Raw genomic sequence first — 20,482 nt, 5'->3', positions numbered from 1 at the left:
CTGGTGTCACCCTGAGACCTCGGGCCGTGTTGGTCTTCTTTGGCAACTATCTCCTACACCAAATTATCTTTGAGAAAGCTGGACCAGATCGGCAAAAGGCGGGTGGGGGATGTCTAATTGTTTACAAGGCCAGACTTCTGCCATGTGACTGTTGAGAGACGGTGGAGGTTACGGCAGATGATCAGCCCCTTTCAGGAAAAGGGAGCGCAGGCATTCCTCCTGAATCCCGCAAAGATGAAAATTGTAATGGGGACAGGGTCCGTTTTTTTACTTCAGAAATTAAAGCAAAAGAATTTTTGGATGAGCTAAGTGGGAAAAAATAGGATGGGCAGATTAGGCTCTAGATTTAGGTATTATCTAGGTAGTATCAAGGTAGCATGTGGTAAACTAAGGAATGTGTATAGGCACAGGGGGTGATACGGTATGAAGAAGGATAGTAACATGGTTTTTTTTTGGTTATATATTGTGGGTTTTTTTTTAGCCCCCTCCGCACGCTTTTGGGGTATATGGTTTATTTTAGGATTTGATTATTGTAAAAAAAAAATCAAAGGGGAACACTAAGGTTACGCCAAGAGCTCGAGCATCACTACTAGACCAAGGTTTAGAGGCTTTCGTGGGTGGGTTGAGGGTTGGGTGGGATGGGAGGGGTGGACGAGGCGGTTCGGGGGACAGGAAGGAGAGGTGGGCACAAATGGCCACTTCAGGTACAAGGTAATGGTCAAGATCGGCAATTCAGATAATAAAGGAATGATTAGAGGAAAGAGGTTGGAATCACTGAGACGGTGTAAATCTATAAGAATTAATGAATAATCTACAGATTTGTTCAGTTAATGTTGCAGGCTTAAATGATAGAAATAAGATAGCAAAAGTGGTTGAAATCTTGAGATTTTTAACCCCGAAAGTTGTCTGCCTACAACAGACTCATGTCTCTTGGAATAATCGGGGTATCCTCCAAATGATAGGATATGATTTAGCAGTAAGCTCTTTACATACCTCGATGATAAGAGAAGTAGCAGTATTTGTCAAGCGCCAAGTAGGCAGTATTAAACGGACTATGGCGGATAAATGGGGTAGGTGGGCCATTGTATTATTAAGTACTGGCGTAACTATAGTGACTGTGTACGCTTCAAATCAAGATGATCCAGAGTTATGAGAAGAACTGGAGCTAGAACTTGCTGCATGGCCAAATTTAGTAATAGCATGTGGCGATTTTAATATACATTCTGAATGCTATAATGTGGGAGGGCGGAAATATAAGGGAAGGATGCCGAGGGTCAATCAGGCTATAAATAAATTTTAAGGTTAGCCATGGCTTGGTAGATGTATGGGTAGCCAAGAAGGAATCTGATCCTGGTTATTCGTACTTTTTATACCCGCATCAAAAATATTTTCGCTTAGATTATTTTTTGGTCTCGACTAACCTACTAGGGGGAGCAGAGATCGATAAATTGCCACAAATCTTCTCGGATCATAATCCGCTTATGCTTAAAATGTAGTGTAGTTCCTATCTTCCCAATAGGCTCTGCGCATTGGAATAATACCTACAGCAGTAAAGGCCTAGGCCAGACGTTAACTAGGTCTACTACTGTCGATACTAGACTTAAGTTTTGGGTTTGCCAGCGTAGCTCAGAGTTCGCTAGAAACTTTCTCGAATGTTCAAGGAGGAATTAACTTCCCTGATTAGACAAGAAGGGATTTAGTTTCTGACAACCATAGAACATGACAACTTTGCTCTCCCCTAATCAAGAGTCAATCTCGAGAGTCGTGTGAGCACAAGGCAATTATTTTACTCTGTCAGTACGTGCATTCTTAGTCTCATCAGATTGTAGAGAAAAGGAAGAGACGGGCGTGTTCAATAAAAAGGTGTTATTTATTGATCAGTCTCTTTTCTCGTACAAGAGAAATGGATCGATATTATTGCAATACTTATAGTTAAGTAAAGTGCATACATTAAAAGCAATAGTATAAAATAATACTGTAAAAACATTGATATGGTTTCTGAGCCATATGATGTTTAAAATGATTAAAATATATTTACATACACATATACATTTGACTAAACGTACTCAACTGGTGTTTCTAAATACGCCTACCCCGTGTACCTGACCTAAGTCTAATGCGTGGGCGGGAATAGAAAGTTACAGTTTAAGTTAAGTTTGTTTTTGCCAAGTGAATAACTAAAGAATTCTCTGTGAGGGGTTATTCAGTTCTGTACCTGGAAGTTAGGATGAATGAGGAATGGTATCTCTTTCTCTGCTCTCGATATTCCAGGCTGCCTGCGAGGGCTGCCCAGAAGCGCCGGTGCTGGGTCTCTCGGCTTGAGATAGCAGCGCGTCTCTCAGCGCGTCAGGAAGGCGGGGCTGCTGCCAGCGGGGTCTGCTTCTGCTCTCGGCTTCGGCAAGTATGGCTGCTCCGTCTCGTCACCACGCGTGTGTTTGCATAGGGCAAGATCGGCAATATTTATACCTTAAAGGTGCCGAGATTGACGTAAGGATGGACATTGATACGTCAATAAAGATGTCATACGACTTGCTCGTTAGCACATTCTTTACTAAAGTTCTCTGTGAAATCAAAACAATGGCCGCACGGATTTTCCAGGTTGTCATAGGTTTGATTTGTTATGAGAACGTCGTATGCCTTATCAGGGGCTGGAGGAATGTCGCTTGTCTAATTAGATCTCAAGCGTTATGACTTAATCAGATAACACGTTCCTGTGCCGTAGTGTGACTGCGTCAGATAACGGTATCTGCATCATGGGGGCTGTTCTTGCCTCATGGGCTGACTGTTAGTTAACTTGATAGTTAGTTTAACCAGAATAGGGTCAGGAATAGGGGGATCGATTCAGAACCTATAGGAATACATGACACCCACTCCACGCTAACTATGGTCATATTTACTAATCTATGCATAATATAACATAGTACAACATACTATAGAGTATAGTGTATACCTTACCACCCCAAAATACATAAATGCATTTTGAAACTTTCAAATATACTGAAAAATTGCAGTCATATAAAATGTTATGCACTTAAGCTATGAATTAAACGCTAAAGTAAACACGCATTTGTATGCATTATTGCTTATTTGGTATATGAGAAATACACATGAAATGGCTCTTAATATAGCTATACAGAAAGGAAGTTCGAGACCATTTCATCACATAGTAAAATATTTGTGAACATCCCAGCGGGCAACTAAAGTTTATAAAGTATCTAAAAATAGAAATCTTAGTTCTCTAGGAATAGTTTCTTACTTTAAGCAGAAGATAAGTGTCCCGAAAATTTTGTAAAAAACAATTTGGGGCTGCTAAAAAATTGCTGTCCGTGAACTGGTGGGAAAAATTGTTCATGTGACTTTATTTTTAAAGTTGAAGGCCGAATTCAGGGAACGCCGTGTGCGAGCTTGCTCAAAAGTCTCTATTTCTGTTCTGGAGAGAACATCATATCATTAAGGCTTTCGAAAAAACTGTCAACAGCTTCATGGGAAAGTTCCACTAAGTCGGAAATAGGTGTAACCATGCATTCGTGCGCATGATTGTCTCCATTGACATTCTGATTCGCATTGCTGACAGAAGGTCGTACCTGATCGATGCTGCTTTCATCTTGAACTTCACTACTCTTCAATCGTAGTGGTGAAGATTCCAGGAATGCCGTCATCAGGATTGGCAGCCTTTGAGGGCAGCACAAAGCGTGAACCTTGGTAGGAACCAACAATGTATCTGCATCCACTGGCGCATCCGATTGTAGCGTCAGACAGGTGTCTAACACGCATTCTTCTCCGCATAGCAGACACCTTAGTACAGGTAAAACACACCTTTGCCACATTGGTCGAAATGATAGAAACCAAGTCATGTTTAGGTCTCTAAGCCGGGAGAGTCCCAGGATTTTTGATATCCGGTCCCGGTATCCAATGGCTAGGATCGTATCTTCCATTGTCGCGAGAGTTTGATCTGTGACATGGGTTGCCATAACGAAAAATAAGGACTAAGAATAGGATTCCTGCAATTAGTCCCAGGATCAGGGGAAGTCCGCCAAAAATCGAATGGACGAAATCTGGAAAAATACCCAGTATGGCTTTGAATGGTGTTAATGCCATCGAAAATACTGTCTTAAATACCTTTGAGACCCCAGTGGTATCAGAAATATTTAAGATTTCGCTCAGGATTTCCGCGAAATGTACGGGGGAATTAGTCGATAATAATGTATGTATCTCTGCAGTCGTCCTTGCGACTTGTAGATCATACGTTTCTTTTGATGACGTGAGTCTTGTAGGCGTCTGAAGAAGCACTGTTTTCATTCTGCTTAAAGTATCTATTCGAATAGAAGTAATTTTCAAATTGGGCCATGCCCTTGCCTCCCTGTCTGGAAAGGAGCTGGGGAACAAAGAACGTCCACAGCACTTGACCTTCGCAGTCGTAGTGACTAGATAAGGAGTCCCGGGCATAAGACTACAACATCTGCGGTCTACAATAAGAATGTAACTCCCATTATAGAGTCTTTGAAAGAATCGTTCTATTTCAGTTGCAGGTGCGCCATGCTGGTGACATGAAAGGTTGTATGAATTCCCTTCACAGGCTCCATGCAAACTAATTCCGTTACACAGAAGCGTGCCGCTTAGTGACATAGCACAATTGCTGCCACTAAGAAACACTTTCTGTCCTTTATTACTGACACATGCATGTGAATAGGGCAGGTTCCAAGTTGTTTTAAGGTACCCCTTTCCCAATTTCTCGTACATGCCAGCCTGTATATATTTTTGGCAGTATTGAAACCTGAAGGTTGAGATTGGAATATCTATGATTCCGTGTATTATCCATTCACTGACAGGTCGTTCTGACATTGTCATTGGTAATCTTTCTAGTTTTTCAATGCTCAAGATTGTATAATCAGCACCCTTTTGCGCCATACCGATTTGTCTATCAGTAAGGTTAAAGATTTGGAATAGTGACGTTGTGTTGATTAAACGCCAAGGCACATAGCCTGAACGCAGATTTTGTAACGTCCAGCCAAGCTGTACAATAGAACGCAATTGTGACTGACCATGTTGTAATAACAGTAAGTCTTGCGATAATATATCGATTGCTGAAGACACAATGCTGTCCAATGAAAAAATTCTGGAGGACAGAGTCATTAACCCATTGTCCACTACAGAAAGTGATTTTTCCAAATTAATACGGTCAATTTCCCGTATTCTCTCTGCTGTCTCAATTTGAGTAACCTTCCAGGCCTCATTGTATGCGGCATATACAGAGGCTGCTATGAAACGCTTTTGACGCTGTTTGCGTGGTCCCAGTATGAAATCACGCAAGTCAGCACCATCAGTAAGTAAAGTTAGGTGTTGCTTAATTTCAGGCAGTGTGGAAGTTTGTAGCCATTGAAGGCATAATTTGCCCACACTGTAGGTTGTTATTATCCCTGGGTGATGTCTTTGGGGATATCTAGGGTCTGGCCTGGTCATTTTGAAACCCTGTGTTTTATTCAGGAATCTATCTTGACAGTTATTTGTATCTGTGGGCCAGATCAACCATTGTTTCCAATCAGGATGTGTTCTGTTTTGGTTTAATATATGGTTTACGTCTATCTCTTCATCTGTATCAGAGTTATTGCTAAACATTATTGGCTTTGGAATAGACGGTTTATTTAAATCTTTGATTTTGGCTAAGCCAAGACAGGTGGTTTGTTGAACAGTGTCATTTAAAAATATCATTTGTTCTGGGATCATGCAGGCTCTAAACAAAGCTTCTAAACCCTGTACTTGCCAATCTTTTGTACCCCAAACACTTTTCAAATCAACATTTTTGTCCCAATAATCAAATCCAAAGGTATTCATTTTTTCGAAGAATGAATCTGAATATATCAATTTTGTGTTGGTTATCATGGTTTTCATCCCTGTCTTGTTTGACAATTTATAATAAAATGTTTCAGCATTACTTGTGTTAAAACCTGAAAAATATGAATATTTGTCGTAAACAGTTCTTGAGCTCCCTTTTGGAGGTGTTGCACAATGTTCCCATTGATTATAATTTAAAACATTTCTAGGTTGTGCAGATTTATGTAAAAAGTGGTTACCATAGTGGTTATAGCAATACATACTATCATAATTTGTAGAACCTTGCAAGTAATCATGTTTTGTAAATTTAGCAGACATTACTAGATCAGACATCATGTTATTAATGCTTTCGAAGTCCCAATCATCAGCAAATGAGTTTGGTTTTGCAAAGTCACTCAAGGAGATCTTGATTTGGTGTGGATATTTCAGGATCTCAACCGGACCATAAATTTCATAGTCAGTGTTGTCCCAGGCTACCCCACCAGGTATTGGATTGGCTGTGAAGTTGGCTGAAGAAAGTTCTCTTTTCTCGACGTGTGAAGATGTGTGTGGTTTGAGGACCAAGTTGATGTTCTGACTTGCTGTGTCCATTTTAGCATATTTTCCCTCAATGAAGCGTCCCAAAGTAAATACCATGATTAGCCAAAGTATGAGGATAAATGCACCAAAACCCACCCAAAATTCAATCCATGGAGAAATCAGATATGTTTCTTTCAGTTGTTTCAAAAGTTCCTTAGTTTTGTCTTTAAAGGTTTTTGATGATGGCTGTGTCTTTGATTCACTGAAGCCTTCAGAGGAATCATCGAAGTTGATGAAGTACCCGGATGCAGTTCTGTCAATTGTTCCAATTGCTTCAGGATTTTTGTTTCTTGCATTGTCACTTGGTACTTCATTGTAGATTGGTGTGTCTCTGCTAAATGTTTTTATTTGGGTTTTCAGAGGTCTGAGTTCTATTGCATCGTTGCATAGTCCTTGTTGTTCTTCTGCAGGCGTTTCGAATGTGATTAGCCTCCTCGATAGGACCTCTGTACTGGTAGCAAACCTTGGTGTTCTGCTACTTATTGGGAGTCCACTTGGCCTACTGTTTGTTATCGGCCACATGTTGTGGTTTTACCAGGTCGATGGATACAACTCGGTTCTCCTTTTTACCAGCAAGTGGCAGTAGTACAACTGATCTTGTCCCGTTGACAGACAAGACAGGAACTGCTTTTCTGTAAGAAGGCCCAAATTCCTTCTTTACCGCGATCTTCTCCCTGACTAGATCCCCGACTTTTGGAATCCAGACAGGTCTTGCTGGGACAGGTGGTGATTCTTCAGTGGTTGTTGGCTGTTCTTTCAACTGTATGTTGCTCAGGTCTTTTCTTGTTTTGTTTAAGTCCTGCAAAATAGCCAAACGGTCTTTGACATCAAAGCTTTTTTCTTTAACCACTGAAGTCTGACTGTCGAGGTCAGAGATAATCATTCTAGTTCCAAATAATAATTCGTACGGACTGAATCCCTTCAGAGAATTTCTTGGCAAGTTATTTAGACTACGTTGGACACTTATTAGATGTTTGACCCACCCAGCTCCCGAACCTAATATCCTTTCTATTATAGATTGCTTTCTGCCTTGGTTTTTTCTTTACACCATCCCGTACCCTCAGGAAGGAAGTGAGAAGATTCCCGCTGGGCTGTGCTCATTTGGCCATGTTTCCCCCCAGGCTGGTGTGCATGAGTGAAAACAATGGTCTAACGTAGCATGCTCTTAGCGTATATGCCATTTAGACTCGCAAATCTTTGTATAACAGTCCGGACGTCAGCCGAGTGCTGAGGATCTACATTATAAGTGGAAACTAGCCTGTATATGTTAATCGCAAGCCATTCTTTTTACTGGTGATGTTATCTGCAGTCAGATTCCACCGTATTATATTTTTTCTCTCCCCACTGCGATTTCTGTTGCAGTTTGGGCAGTTTTTTACAAACATGGTATGATGTAGGCTCATGCCTGGCCACCAGTACCGTGATTGTAATTCTTCCAGAGAATCTTTCAGTTTGAGGTGTCCAAGACCCTCACCCATATGTGCGTCTGCGATTAACAAGTGTCTCCTGTCCATGTTTGGAATCACTCTATCCCCCACTCCAGGGATTCGAGCAAATGGGACGGAGTTTGCATCGATTATGTATGTATAATTGAGTGGGTAGTTGATCGGTAACGCTGAGCAGTCGCCTTTTGATGACGTTTTCACCGCCAGCAATGTTTCACCGTCAATGTATTTTAATGTACGCTTTTTTTGATCTGCGGGAGCCGATTTAGTGGCTGCCGCTGCGGCTGTTTCAGCCAATGAATTCCCTACAACGTGAACGCCATCACGTTGATGACTCAGTGAGTGAGTCACGTGAGTCTTTGGTAGTTCTTTTTGTAAAAGAGCTATTTGTTCCCAGAGCAGTTTCTGCTTTATTGGTGCATCTGTGTCATCTTTGTAACCGTTTTGGATCCATGTCTGCAAATCGCTGTTATATGATTTGACGCAGTAATATGAATCTGACACTATAAGTGTCGGGAATTCGCGATCCGCATTATCTAGCGCCATTTTCAGTGCTATTATTTCAGTTTGTTGTTCTGAATTAGTTTCTACTGAGTGTGATTTTGTTAATAGAGGTTTTAATATACCTCCGCGCCACACTTCTTTTGTAATCTCACATGTGGGGTTGTATGCTTGTTCTCCCCAAACGGAGGGTTGAGCATGTCCGTCTGTATAGATTACACAGGCGTAATGTCGTAGAGGCAGAATGTCGATTGGCAGAGGATACGTCTTTTCATATTTTAGATTTTTTAATTCTTCTAATTCTTTAGAAAATTGTCAACCAGGCTATACTTGATAATTCATATCCTACGTATAAGACCGTTAAATGGGCAATTCTGGATTTTTTAAAGTTGAATTTGTAACCCTCTGCTGCGAACCCAAGTATTATGGTGTTCACTCTTTTCAAGTGAGTATCCAAGTCATCATCTGTTAAGTAAATGTCATCGACATAAGATAATGCTTCATCATCATATAGCTGTAGTAATTCTGTTACTCTCGCTGAGAATACCCCCGGGCTGTTCTTGTACCCCTGGGCTAACCGACTGAATTGCTTTTGAGTGCCATTTACTGAGAATGCAGTTAAATATCTGCTCTCTGGTGCTATATTTTGACAAAAGAATCCATTGGAGATGTCCAAGGTTGTTTTGTATTTTTTGCGCACTATGTTATTCATTAGTGCAGCACTGTGTGAGTTTTGCACTGCAAAGGTTTTGCAACATGTGTTAAGGTGTCGGTAATCCAAAACTAGACGATATGAATTGTCTGGTTTGGAGACCGGAAACAAAGGATTGTTCATTTGTGAGGTGCAAGTTTTAATCACCCCCTGGTATTCTAGCTGATCTAGTATTTCATTTACCTGTTTTTTAGCTTCTTGCTTAATTGGGTACTGCCTTTGTGCAGTAGGTTGTGATTTTAACTGGATTTTGTGAGGAGGAGAATCCTCATCCCATCCTACATGATTTTTATATAAAGCAGGTGCTAAGGCCACTGCCCACTTTCTAGCAAGTGTGTATTTTTTATGAATCGGGATTTGATTCGAGAAGGCAGGCATAATTACTTCTTCGCCATGAGGGCACTCCCTGACAAACTCTGGTGGCCAGTCTTTTTCAGCTAGAAGGATGTCATATCCCTTGGAGAGGTTATCCCAAAATAGTCCCCTTATTTTCCTAGTCTTATCTCCCTCTATACGTAATGTTATCTCATATATCTTGTGGGGTTTGCTAACTCTGGTGTCTGCAGTTTCCACTTGAAGATATTCATTCGTGTCCACTGTCTCCAGATGATTCATAAGGACTTTGTGAGCTATGCTCACCTCTGCTGCGCTGTCTAGCATTGTCTGAGCCTACTCTCCGTTTTTCAGTTGTGTCCTCAGTATTCTCGGCATTGTTAACTACCTTGATACTGGCTACCTTCTTTTTTGGAAATTGTAATTTCTTTTTTAGCTGAGCAGGTTCCTTGTCTTTGGACTTGGCGTGCTCTTCTCTTTGTTCTGATCGTCCTCTTCTTTCCCATTTCTGCGAGGAATTCTGAAAAGATTGAGAGGGACGTGTATCAATGTCTTGATATCTATCAGGTTTTTTAATATTATCCCTATTTCTAAGGTTATATCTATTCCCAGAGGGGTCACTCTGTGGTGACGTCTGTCTTCGGTTTGGAGATTTTTCTCTTCGCCTAGGAGACCTTCCTCTGGACTGGAATTTCTTTTCTTTAGGATTGGATTGTTTGTTTCCATCCCAGTTCTTTTTTGGTGAATTATTATTAAAAAATATTTTTTCTGGACTTTCAGTCAGTTGCGGTTTTACTGGTATTCCACCTAAACTATCTCTCCCTAGTTCCTCATAGGATTTTTCTATAATTCTGGCAATTTCAGCTGGTTGGTCTGCTATATCTGTCTCTTTTAACCTCTGGCGGATCGCCACGTTTGCTGCTTCACCTTTTATGTTGGCTAATAATATAGCCGAGACCTGCTTGAAGTCTTTCAGTAATTTCATACCAAGAGTTAAAGCTGGTTCTGGACCGTATTCATCTTGAATTTGTTTTAGCACATCTGGTATCACCGAAATGGATGGAACACCGTGCGTTTTCGTGTAGATGGAAGCAAAGACTGTACCCCAAGTGTCACAGTCCTCTATGTGTGGTGCGATTCCCATTGGGAGACATATAGTCAGAATCCTGTGTTTTTCTAGCGAGGTGGTGTCAGGAAACACCGCCTCTATTTGGGTGATTTTCTGTGCCAACCAGAATGGTATCTGTTCCCGTTTAGCCGGAACTTTACCTAGGCAGGATTGGATGTTCTGTGGTGTGATTTTATTTGTGTTCCCCTGGTGAGGGGTCAGCTGTGGAAGTTTAATCGCTGGCTGAATTGTTGAAGTCCGCATTACATACTGAACTAATTGTCTATGAATTTTTAGTAATTGTTTTAGCTGTATTAACAGCTCTCCTGTGGACATCCCTTCGATGTCTGGGTGTGGTGTGTATCCGGCTAAGACCGGCCACGTTGCTCCTGGTCTACCTAAAGGACCGAGCCTTGTAATGTGATTGTTATGTTTTAGGGCGCCATCAAATAAGAGCAAATGCTCTTGGAATTTGAGTGGTACTTTCACCTCCTCGAAAGAAGTGTACTCATTAGGAGGTTCCTCTATTTTGTAATAGTGGAAGTACTTTGTTACAGCATTTGCTGCTGGAAAATGTATCCATGAATAGTATACCTCTGTCTGCCGATATTCGTGTGCCTCAATTACGAATATGACTGTGCCACCTCTAGGTGTCAGTCCATTTTCTATAAGTTTTAGAGTTATAGATCTTCTTTTGATGACCGGAATGAGTATTATATCCGCGTCTGCTGCTTGCATGGTAGCATCAGCATCTGCGAGTTCAGTTGCTAATCTAACTGCCTCTCTTTCATCATCACTCTCTGCCATTTTACCGACAGGAAGCTTATTTTGTTTGTTTGCAGATCAGGTTTCTTATGGAAACAGAGATTAGATGCACAATATTTTGGAACAGTTTATCCTTCAACGTTGACTATACCAAGAACCTTACATAGGAGTTCCCTCCTGCGAGGTTTTGGAGGATATTACCTTTCACCCACTCCAGACGTCTTTGGAGTATTTGGGAAAAGGGGTCTGAGTGAGAAAGCACGACTGAGTTACTCTAAATGTCTTACGTTAGTTTTATCGCCCTTTCCAAACGCGTTGGGCGCCATGTAGTGTAGTTCCTATCTTCCCAATAGGCTCTGCGCATTGGAATAATACCTACAGCAGTAAAGGCCTAGGCCAGACGTTAACTAGGTCTACTACTGTCGATACTAGACTTAAGTTTTGGGTTTGCCAGCGTAGCTCAGAGTTCGCTAGAAACTTTCTCGAATGTTCAAGGAGGAATTAACTTCCCTGATTAGACAAGAAGGGATTTAGTTTCTGACAACCATAGAACATGACAACTTTGCTCTCCCCTAATCAAGAGTCAATCTCGAGAGTCGTGTGAGCACAAGGCAATTATTTTACTCAGTCAGTACGTGCATTCTTAGTCTCATCAGATTGTAGAGAAAAGGAAGAGACGGGCGTGTTCAATAAAAAGGTGTTATTTATTGATCAGTCTCTTTTCTCGTACAAGAGAAATGGATCGATATTATTGCAATACTTATAGTTAAGTAAAGTGCATACATTAAAAGCAATAGTATAAAATAATACTGTAAAAACATTGATATGGTTTCTGAGCCATATGATGTTTAAAATGATTAAAATATATTTACATACACATATACATTTGACTAAACGTACTCAACTGGTGTTTCTAAATACGCCTACCCCGTGTACCTGACCTAAGTCTAATGCGTGGGCGGGAATAGAAAGTTACAGTTTAAGTTAAGTTTGTTTTTGCCAAGTGAATAACTAAAGAATTCTCTGTGAGGGGTTATTCAGTTCTGTACCTGGAAGTTAGGATGAATGAGGAATGGTATCTCTTTCTCTGCTCTCGATATTCCAGGCTGCCTGCGAGGGCTGCCCAGAAGCGCCGGTGCTGGGTCTCTCGGCTTGAGATAGCAGCGCGTCTCTCAGCGCGTCAGGAAGGCGGGGCTGCTGCCAGCGGGGTCTGCTTCTGCTCTCGGCTTCGGCAAGTATGGCTGCTCCGTCTCGTCACCACGCGTGTGTTTGCATAGGGCAAGATCGGCAATATTTATACCTTAAAGGTGCCGAGATTGACGTAAGGATGGACATAGATACGTCAATAAAGATGTCATACGACTTGCTCGTTAGCACATTCTTTACTAAAGTTCTCTGTGAAATCAAAACAATGGCCGCACGGATTTTCCAGGTTGTCATAGGTTTGATTTGTTATGAGAACGTCGTATGCCTTATCAGGGGCTGGAGGAATGTCGCTTGTCTAATTAGATCTCAAGCGTTATGACTTAATCAGATAACACGTTCCTGTGCCGTAGTGTGACTGCGTCAGATAACGGTATCTGCATCATGGGGGCTGTTCTTGCCTCATGGGCTGACTGTTAGTTAACTTGATAGTTAGTTTAACCAGAATAGGGTCAGGAATAGGGGGATCGATTCAGAACCTATAGGAATACATGACAAAAACAGTGGGCCAGGGCCTGGAAAAAGAACCCCACTCTTGGTCATTTGATAGGAAATTGCTGACAGATGAGAATTTTGTAAAATATATTAAAGAATGGGCTAGAGAATTCTTTGAAATTAACCAGTATAGTGCCTCACGCATAATTGTGTGGGATACGTTTAAGGGGTGCCTAAGGGGTGAAATAATAAGCTATGTGGGTCAACAGTGGAAAATGCGGAAAAAACAGGTCACTTTCCTAATGACCAGATTAGCAGAATTAGAAACAGAACACAATAAATTATTATCTCAGGGGGAGGGCACTAGATCAAAGACAGTAGTGAAGAATCAGCTAATAATTACTAGAGCAGAGAAGAATAAAGTGTTTCAGATGCAAGTAGCTCAGGAATATCAAGCGCACCGAAAAGACAGGTACGAATATGGAGAAAAGACAGGAAGACTTTTGGCCCTTAGGGCTAGACAAAAAGCCAACAGGAATAATATATCTGAAATCAAAAACTCAGAGAGGTAAATAGAAACATCATCTGATAAAATAGTGAATGTTTTTAAGCAGTACTACGGCAAACTATACCAACAAGCTCCCTGTGATAATTTACCAATCACAGGAAGGGAATATTCACAGCTTAGCAAGATAGATTCGGATACACTCTCGGATCTGGAAGAAGAGATTACATTGGAAGAAACGGTCCTAGCTATAAATTTGCTCGCTTCAGGAAAGGCCGCTGGACCAGACAAAATCCCCTTAGACTTATATAAACTACTGCGGGACGATCTGGCTGTACTTCTTCATGATCTTTTCCTAGACGTTCAATATCGGGGGGTCCCGCCTAACTCATGGAAGGAAACAGACATATCATATAAAGGGGAAACCACCGTCAGCACCAGGGTCCTATTGACCCATTTCAATGATAAACACAGACGCAAGAATATACTCAAAGGTCTTGTCAACTCGGCGCCAGAGAATCATAGCCAGTCTGGTCTCACCCTGGCAGCATGGATTTGTGCCAGGGAGGGGGACAACGGATCACACTTGGTGAGTAATATCTCTGCTTGATCTAGCAACAGCAAGGGGGGATGGACTGGCTGTGTTTCTCTTGGACGCAGAGAAGGCCTTTGATAGAGTGAACTGGCAGTATTAGCGGGGAGCCCTAGAGGAGCGAGGGATAGGTCCAAAAATGATAGCAGCAATTCAGGCAATGTACCATAAATCATTTGCTAGACTGCAAATGATGGGAATAACATCAGATCCGATAGAGGTAGCAAGGAGTACTCGGCTTCCTCCTTCCCAATTCTATTCACTATATATCTGGATCCATTTGTCAGGGAGATAATTCAGAATGCAGTGATTGAACCATTCAAAATTAATGGATATGAGACAAAAATACTCTCATATGCTGATGACATTGCAGTAGTTACATCAAACCCAAAAAGTGCAATAGAAGAACTAGAGAGATTAGCTGAGGAATTTGGGAGCAGGTCAGGCTACTGCCTGAATAAAGGAAAGACACAGATAATCTGTACTAGACAGGGAATGTTCCAAGAACTGCGTCAGACAAACACGGCAACATATCTCGGGATAATGATTGGGCCTGATATGAACACACTATGGGCAAATAATATTGACCCAGTCTAACAGGAGATATCCACAAGCTTCGAAGGTTGGACAATTTGCATCTAACGATAGTTGGCAGAGTTAATGTTTTAAAAATGGAGCTAACTCCTCCGCTAAGACTTTATAAATCTCTGATGGAATGCCATCTGGGCCTGGGACCTTCCCCCTTTTAGCGTCTTTAACAGCTTTAAGAACTTTATCTATTTATTTTATTTCACTGTTAAGGTATCGTTGTCTGTCTATTGAAAGTTTGAGGACAGAGTCTAAGCTTAACCAAGTCTCAATCTGAGATTTTGTCGCCGGACAGTCTTCTTTATAGAGGTTTTCAAAGAATCAGCTTAGGGGAGAGGAGTTGGCCTAACGGCTAAGGCGCTCGACCTCGGACCTGGGGATCTGGGTTCGAGTCTCGGTAACGACGCCAAAACCTCCTGTGATTCTGGGCAAATCACTTAATCTCCCCGTGCCTAAAAAAATGAAAGTGTGTGTGTGTCCTCATGTAAAAACTTAACTTGTGCTATGTAAAGCGCTCTGATACCTGATTCGGTTCGGGTCTAGTTTGCGCTATATAAAACTCTCCAAAAAAAAAAAAATCAGTGAAGGCTTTCCCAATGACTTGATCACTTTGAGAAATTTCCCCTGTTTCTTCCACTGTGCCTTCTTTGATGTTATTTCTGCTTAGTTCCCGTCTTGCCTTCCACTGAGTAGCTTCCCACATCCCTCCCCATACTCGTAGTGTGCCAGTTGGCTAGCATTCCATTTCTGTATTAAAATCTCATCTAGATGTTCTGAAATAGTTTTTTTTGCTTTGTCGATCTGCTTTTGAATTTTGGTGACCACTTCTTCATGAGTTGCGTTATTCAGGTTAACGAGTCCAGCAGTCTTGCTCTGTAATTTTTATGTTAGCTTCCCTCCTCCTATGTGTGGCATAACATATTAGTTTCCCTCGCAGATAGGCCTTGTAAGTATCCCAAATTATACCTGGCTATGCAGAGTATTTGTTTATAGATAAAAATTCTAAACTATCCTTTTTCAAGATTATAACTATATTCTGATCCTCTAAGATGGATCTGTCTAGAGTCCATCTATTACTTGGAGTAGGGCTATCTAATGTCTCAAGTCTCACTGCAGAGTGATCCGACAGATGGGCAGGCTGGCGTGTGATTATCACAATCTTATTTCCCAACCTGATGTCGATTAAGAAATAATCGATGCAGGATGCATGCCAATGTTTTTTATTATGAAAGGTAAAACCCTTATTATTGCCCGTCTTGCTCCTCCATGGCTCTATTAAACCCATGGGCTTCATTAGATTTTTTTATAGTCCGAGTCATTTTGGGTGTATTTACCGTGGGGCGTATGGAGGATTTGTCTAAGACAGGGTCCAGTAATGCATTAAAATCGTAAGCCATTATGATGATATTTCCATTTTCTAACAGAACTTGAATTAAGTCATTTAGGGGGGAGGGGTCGGCAACATTTGGTCCATAATATGTGATCATCGAGTATTTTATAGAATTGATGTTCATGATCACTATCAACCATCTCCCTCTAGGGTCTGCAATAACTTCTAGTATTTTGGCTGGCGCTGAATTCTTTATTAAAATTGCCACCCCTTTTACATTACAATTTTGATTTTTGCATGCATACTGATTAATCCAGCCCTGGCCTTTGACTATCTCTTCCCACTCTTATTTCTTAAGGTGTGTTTCCTGCAGCATCATAATATCATTATTTGATTGTTTTCGGAAGAGCAAATTTCTCCTTCTTCTAGCTGGCATTCTTAGCCCATTCACATTCCAACTTAGGGGCCCATTAGGATGGCAGGTGGATCACCCCCCCCAGGCCAGCGGTAGCCACCGCCGGCCTTGCGGGGGCGATCCGGCCGCCATCCGTGCCGGAATGACCCCCCGCCATATTATTATGGGGGGTCCGCGGCAGACAGAAAGACCGTCCGCTGCTTTTCTGCCCCAGTTGCCTTGCGACTGGGGCGGAAAAGGGTTTATATGGTGGCGGTGTCTATCAGACACCGCCAGTCATATTTGGATGGGCATTTACCAATACCTTTCCATGCCAGCAATGCATTCAGCACCGCCCGCCGCAATGTTAAAAATACAGGAAGCCCCCCCACTGTGGCGGGCACATCCTAATTCCCCCTACAGGACCCCCGCACTTATGGCGGGCAGTCCCTTTCCACGATGGCCCGCCATCCTAATGGGGGCCTTAGTATCTTGAGAGTGCGGGTAGTATTGATATTAATATTTTTTATTTATTAAAGGGGTCACAAGACCATGACATGCTTTGATCACAATGTATTTGTTACCGCATATAAGGACCTCCTTTTTTTCTTCATTTTTCCCACTGCTCCCCACCCTGTGAATTATGTACATTAGTGCATGTGTGTTGACTTTTCCCCACCTGAGGAACCTCCCTTTATCCAAATAGGGCATTCTGAATAGCCCTTTTCCCTCACATCTCCATATTAATCATGATTTATTCATTTTATCGTCTACTCCTAGCCCTTTAAATTTTCATTTTTTCTATTAGGTTTACAACTTCACCTGGATCCTTTATGTTGAACATCTTGTTATTCCACATTATTCTTAATGTGGCGGGTAATTTTAGTTGGGCCATAGCACCTAGAGCTTTCAACTCCTGAATGTGTTTCCCTAATTCCCACTGTCGATTCTGAGTCTCCCTGGCTAGATCTGACAGAATCGCCTCTTGTAAAAGTGCCCACTTTTAAGCCTTCGACAAGCAGCTTCTCTTTTATCGTGTAGGTGTTAAACTTTACAAGAATTTTTCATGGCTTAGATATATTGGGATTCTTCCTGAACGGATCCCTATGCACTCATTGCATATCTTGGTGCAAGTTGAGAGTCTTAGCAGACGGTATTGACTCTTTTATCAGGGTTATAACAAATTATTTTAGGTCACCCACTTCTGGAATATTTAGGATCCTTAATGATTTTCTAGCACCTCCACCTTCTCCTGTAGTAGTCTCTTGCTCCCTTTTAGCTCTGCTATTTGTTTTGAGTTATCTGCCGTTTCCTCTTGTACCATCTCCAAGGCCACATCTAAGATTCATATTCTTTCTAAGAGTGTTGTAAGTTTACTTTCCAGTCTTTCACAAACATTGTAAATCTTGGCTTGGTTTGCTTCCGAAAGCGGAACCTATTTTTTATTTCTTCCGAAAGTGCACGCAAAAGACCCCCTGTATCTTGCGATATACTCCCTGCTTCTGTGGTTACAACTGTTGTCTCCGAAGCTGGAGCCTCAGAGTCCTCTTCTAATCCCAACTCGAGATCTAATAGGTTCTCCTCAAGCACTTGGAATTTATTAGAGAGAGGGATTCCCCCCTGTCCCGTGTATTTTCTCTGTTCTTTAAGTGTGTGTGCCATTTCCTTAAAGGGGATTACTTGAGAAGGAGTGTTGTGATTAGAAGGTGGTATAGGCAGCCCCTCCCTTTCCTCCCTTTCCTGATCTTAATGAGGGAGTCATTTTTGTTTTCCAAATAGGCGGGTCGTGTGGGGTTGCCTGTGTTTTCCCATTTTTCTTTTTCTGCTTATGTTCAAAGAGTGTCCCTTTAGGTGCTGGAGTTTGTTTATGAGGAAGTAGACTGGGAGTTCTAACACCAGTAAGTATGGTACATTAATAGGGAAAATTATTGGAGGAGATATTGCTAGCTCCTCCTCCCTGGGTAAACCTAAGGAGAAATCTACCTTTGAATTCCTCAGAGTATATCTGGATGTACCTGGGGGTTTCTGTGGTAGATCTGTGGTCTGTCCTGCCTTGTCAGCCTTGGTTGTTCTTTTTTGTCCTTTCTTCTTTGTAGCGGTGTCGGGGGGTCCTTTTAGGGAACATAAGATGGGGTGCCTGGAACTCCAGTAATGGTGCACGCGCCCCGGGACTTGTTCTGAAGCTGCCCCCCGTGACCTGGGAGTGTAGCTAGGCTGAAACTCACCGATCCCAACGGGGCTGCAGAGCCACCAGCAACCACCGGTCAACGCGGCAGGAAGGCTGCTGCGAGGGTGGAATGGTGGAGAACGATTCCAGGGTTTATTGCCCTCCCTTCCAATGGACCTTGGCGGCTTATGGTAGACTGTGTGACTGCACGACTCCCACGCCGACTCCGCTGAAGGTGCTGTCCTGGGTCCGGGCTAGGTGTGCTCCGCTGTGCACTCGGAGAGGTGAGAGGCGGTTGTCGCGTTTACCCGGCTGCCATGTTCCTCTGATCAATTTGCTGCATTATTGTACGAGTTATTGCACAATTACTTTACACATTGCCTTCTAGTTGAGGGTGGGCAGAGGATAATTAAGGTTATTTTGTGACTTTCTCTGACTAGGATTGTGGTTCCCTACTTGAACAGGATGCATACCTCTACCAACTATAAACCCAATTTTAAGCAATAACATAGCATCAAACTCTAAAACAACTTCTTTATTGTTGGTATAAATATTTATGGATGGGATTTCTTTCACAGTGACCCCAGAAATGTCTCAACTTCTTACTTGAAATCATCGACCACTGGTCGTAACCTTCAATAAGGAGAGTTGTATAATGGACTGTGCTTTTAATCTATAACTATGGGAATATGGCTGCTACAATTTTAACTTCAGGTTGCCATTGTAGTCATTTGCCTCAAAGTACTATGAAGGCTAAAACTCAGTTTTTCCTTACTTTATTAAGAAAATGTAAAGGCTTTCAACATCATACAGAAAAATATGCTAACATATTTTGTAAGGATATCAACAAAAGTAATCCACTTTTTCCTAACTTAAGGGGTAAAACTGGTGCAGCTGAGTTTATTACCACTTAAGAAGTGTATTCTGTTAACTTAGAAGTGGACTCGAATGAGGCAATTCAGACCATTTTCAGTTGTTAAAGATGTTTTAAAGTAACTTTCCTAGTGTAATGAAAAAGAAATACTGTCTTTATGGAAGAATACCTATCTGTATTGAACACTGCACCTGCAAGTACACATTTATTTATTTGAATCTAAGTAATGCTTTCTGTTTTTTATTTCTCAGGGAACAGTGGACTGAGAAAGAAGAGATGTTAAAACAATCTATTACAATCATTGAAAAAGTAGACCTTGATGAGAACAGCCAAGAAGTGCTAAAGATCTTCCCTCAGGCTGACTGCCTGTTTAGCGCTCACCATTTGACTAAACTCTGCAAGGATCACGCCTCCTTCATCAGCAGTGTGAATAATATGTCTACTTTGTTAAAAGTTGGGGGGCACTTGATAATATCTGTGTTTATTAATTGTACATATTGGTACATAGACACACTTAAGTTCCCAATACTATTTATTGATGAGGATTTTGTGAGGAAAGTTTTGAGGGATGAAGGATTTGTTATAAAGGAAGCAATGATGAACCGGAGAACCAACCAAACGACATTTTCAGTCATGGATTATGAAAGTATTCTGTTTGTTTTAGCTCAGAAGACAAAGAATGTGTAATAGTGTAAAATAGCACTACTGAAAAAATGAATGTTAACCCCTTTGTTGTGCATTGCTTTCATTAGAAGCAGTGATGCATAACATAACATCACATTCTAAATTGTTTCACTTTTGTCGGAGAAAGGGCAGCTCAAAATACAGCATGGAAAAGGTAGCATAAACGTTTCTCTCCTTACATAATAAGACTAATAAAATATGTGTTGAAGGTTTTCAATTCCATTTTTTTTAAATAAACAACAGTGCATTCGCCAAAAACACCACGTGGGTCCCAAAAAGAAAAAAGAAATATTCAAATTCATAAGACAAAAGAGCAGTAAAATCGAAGCTATGACATGATGAATGGGTAAGTACTGATCTGATTCCTTTCCCTGTGCCACCTTACACTGGAAGGAAGTGTCTGTAGAATATCTATCCTTCTGTCCTTCAATCAAT

The 20,482-nt window shown here is 41.5% G+C and overlaps 1 protein-coding gene across 1 annotated transcript in view; it reads left to right on the top strand.

Annotated features, from left to right (window-relative positions):
• The window catches only part of LOC144825055 (nicotinamide N-methyltransferase-like), a 119,599-nt gene extending 99,347 nt beyond the window's left edge, over positions 1-20,252 (top strand). The window contains exon 3 of the mRNA XM_078683965.1: positions 19,615-20,252. Coding sequence (XP_078540091.1) covers positions 19,615-20,050 — 436 coding nt within the window. The 3' untranslated portion in view covers positions 20,051-20,252. The remainder of the gene's footprint in view (positions 1-19,614) is intronic.
• The last annotated feature ends 230 nt before the right edge of the window (positions 20,253-20,482 follow it).

The sequence above is a fragment of the Lissotriton helveticus genome, chromosome 3_1 (assembly GCF_964261635.1).
Source record: "Lissotriton helveticus chromosome 3_1, aLisHel1.1, whole genome shotgun sequence".
NCBI lineage: Eukaryota > Metazoa > Chordata > Amphibia > Caudata > Salamandridae > Lissotriton > Lissotriton helveticus.
The sequence above is the reverse complement of the archived record's forward strand: the minus strand, read 5'-3'. Positions and strand labels throughout refer to the sequence as shown.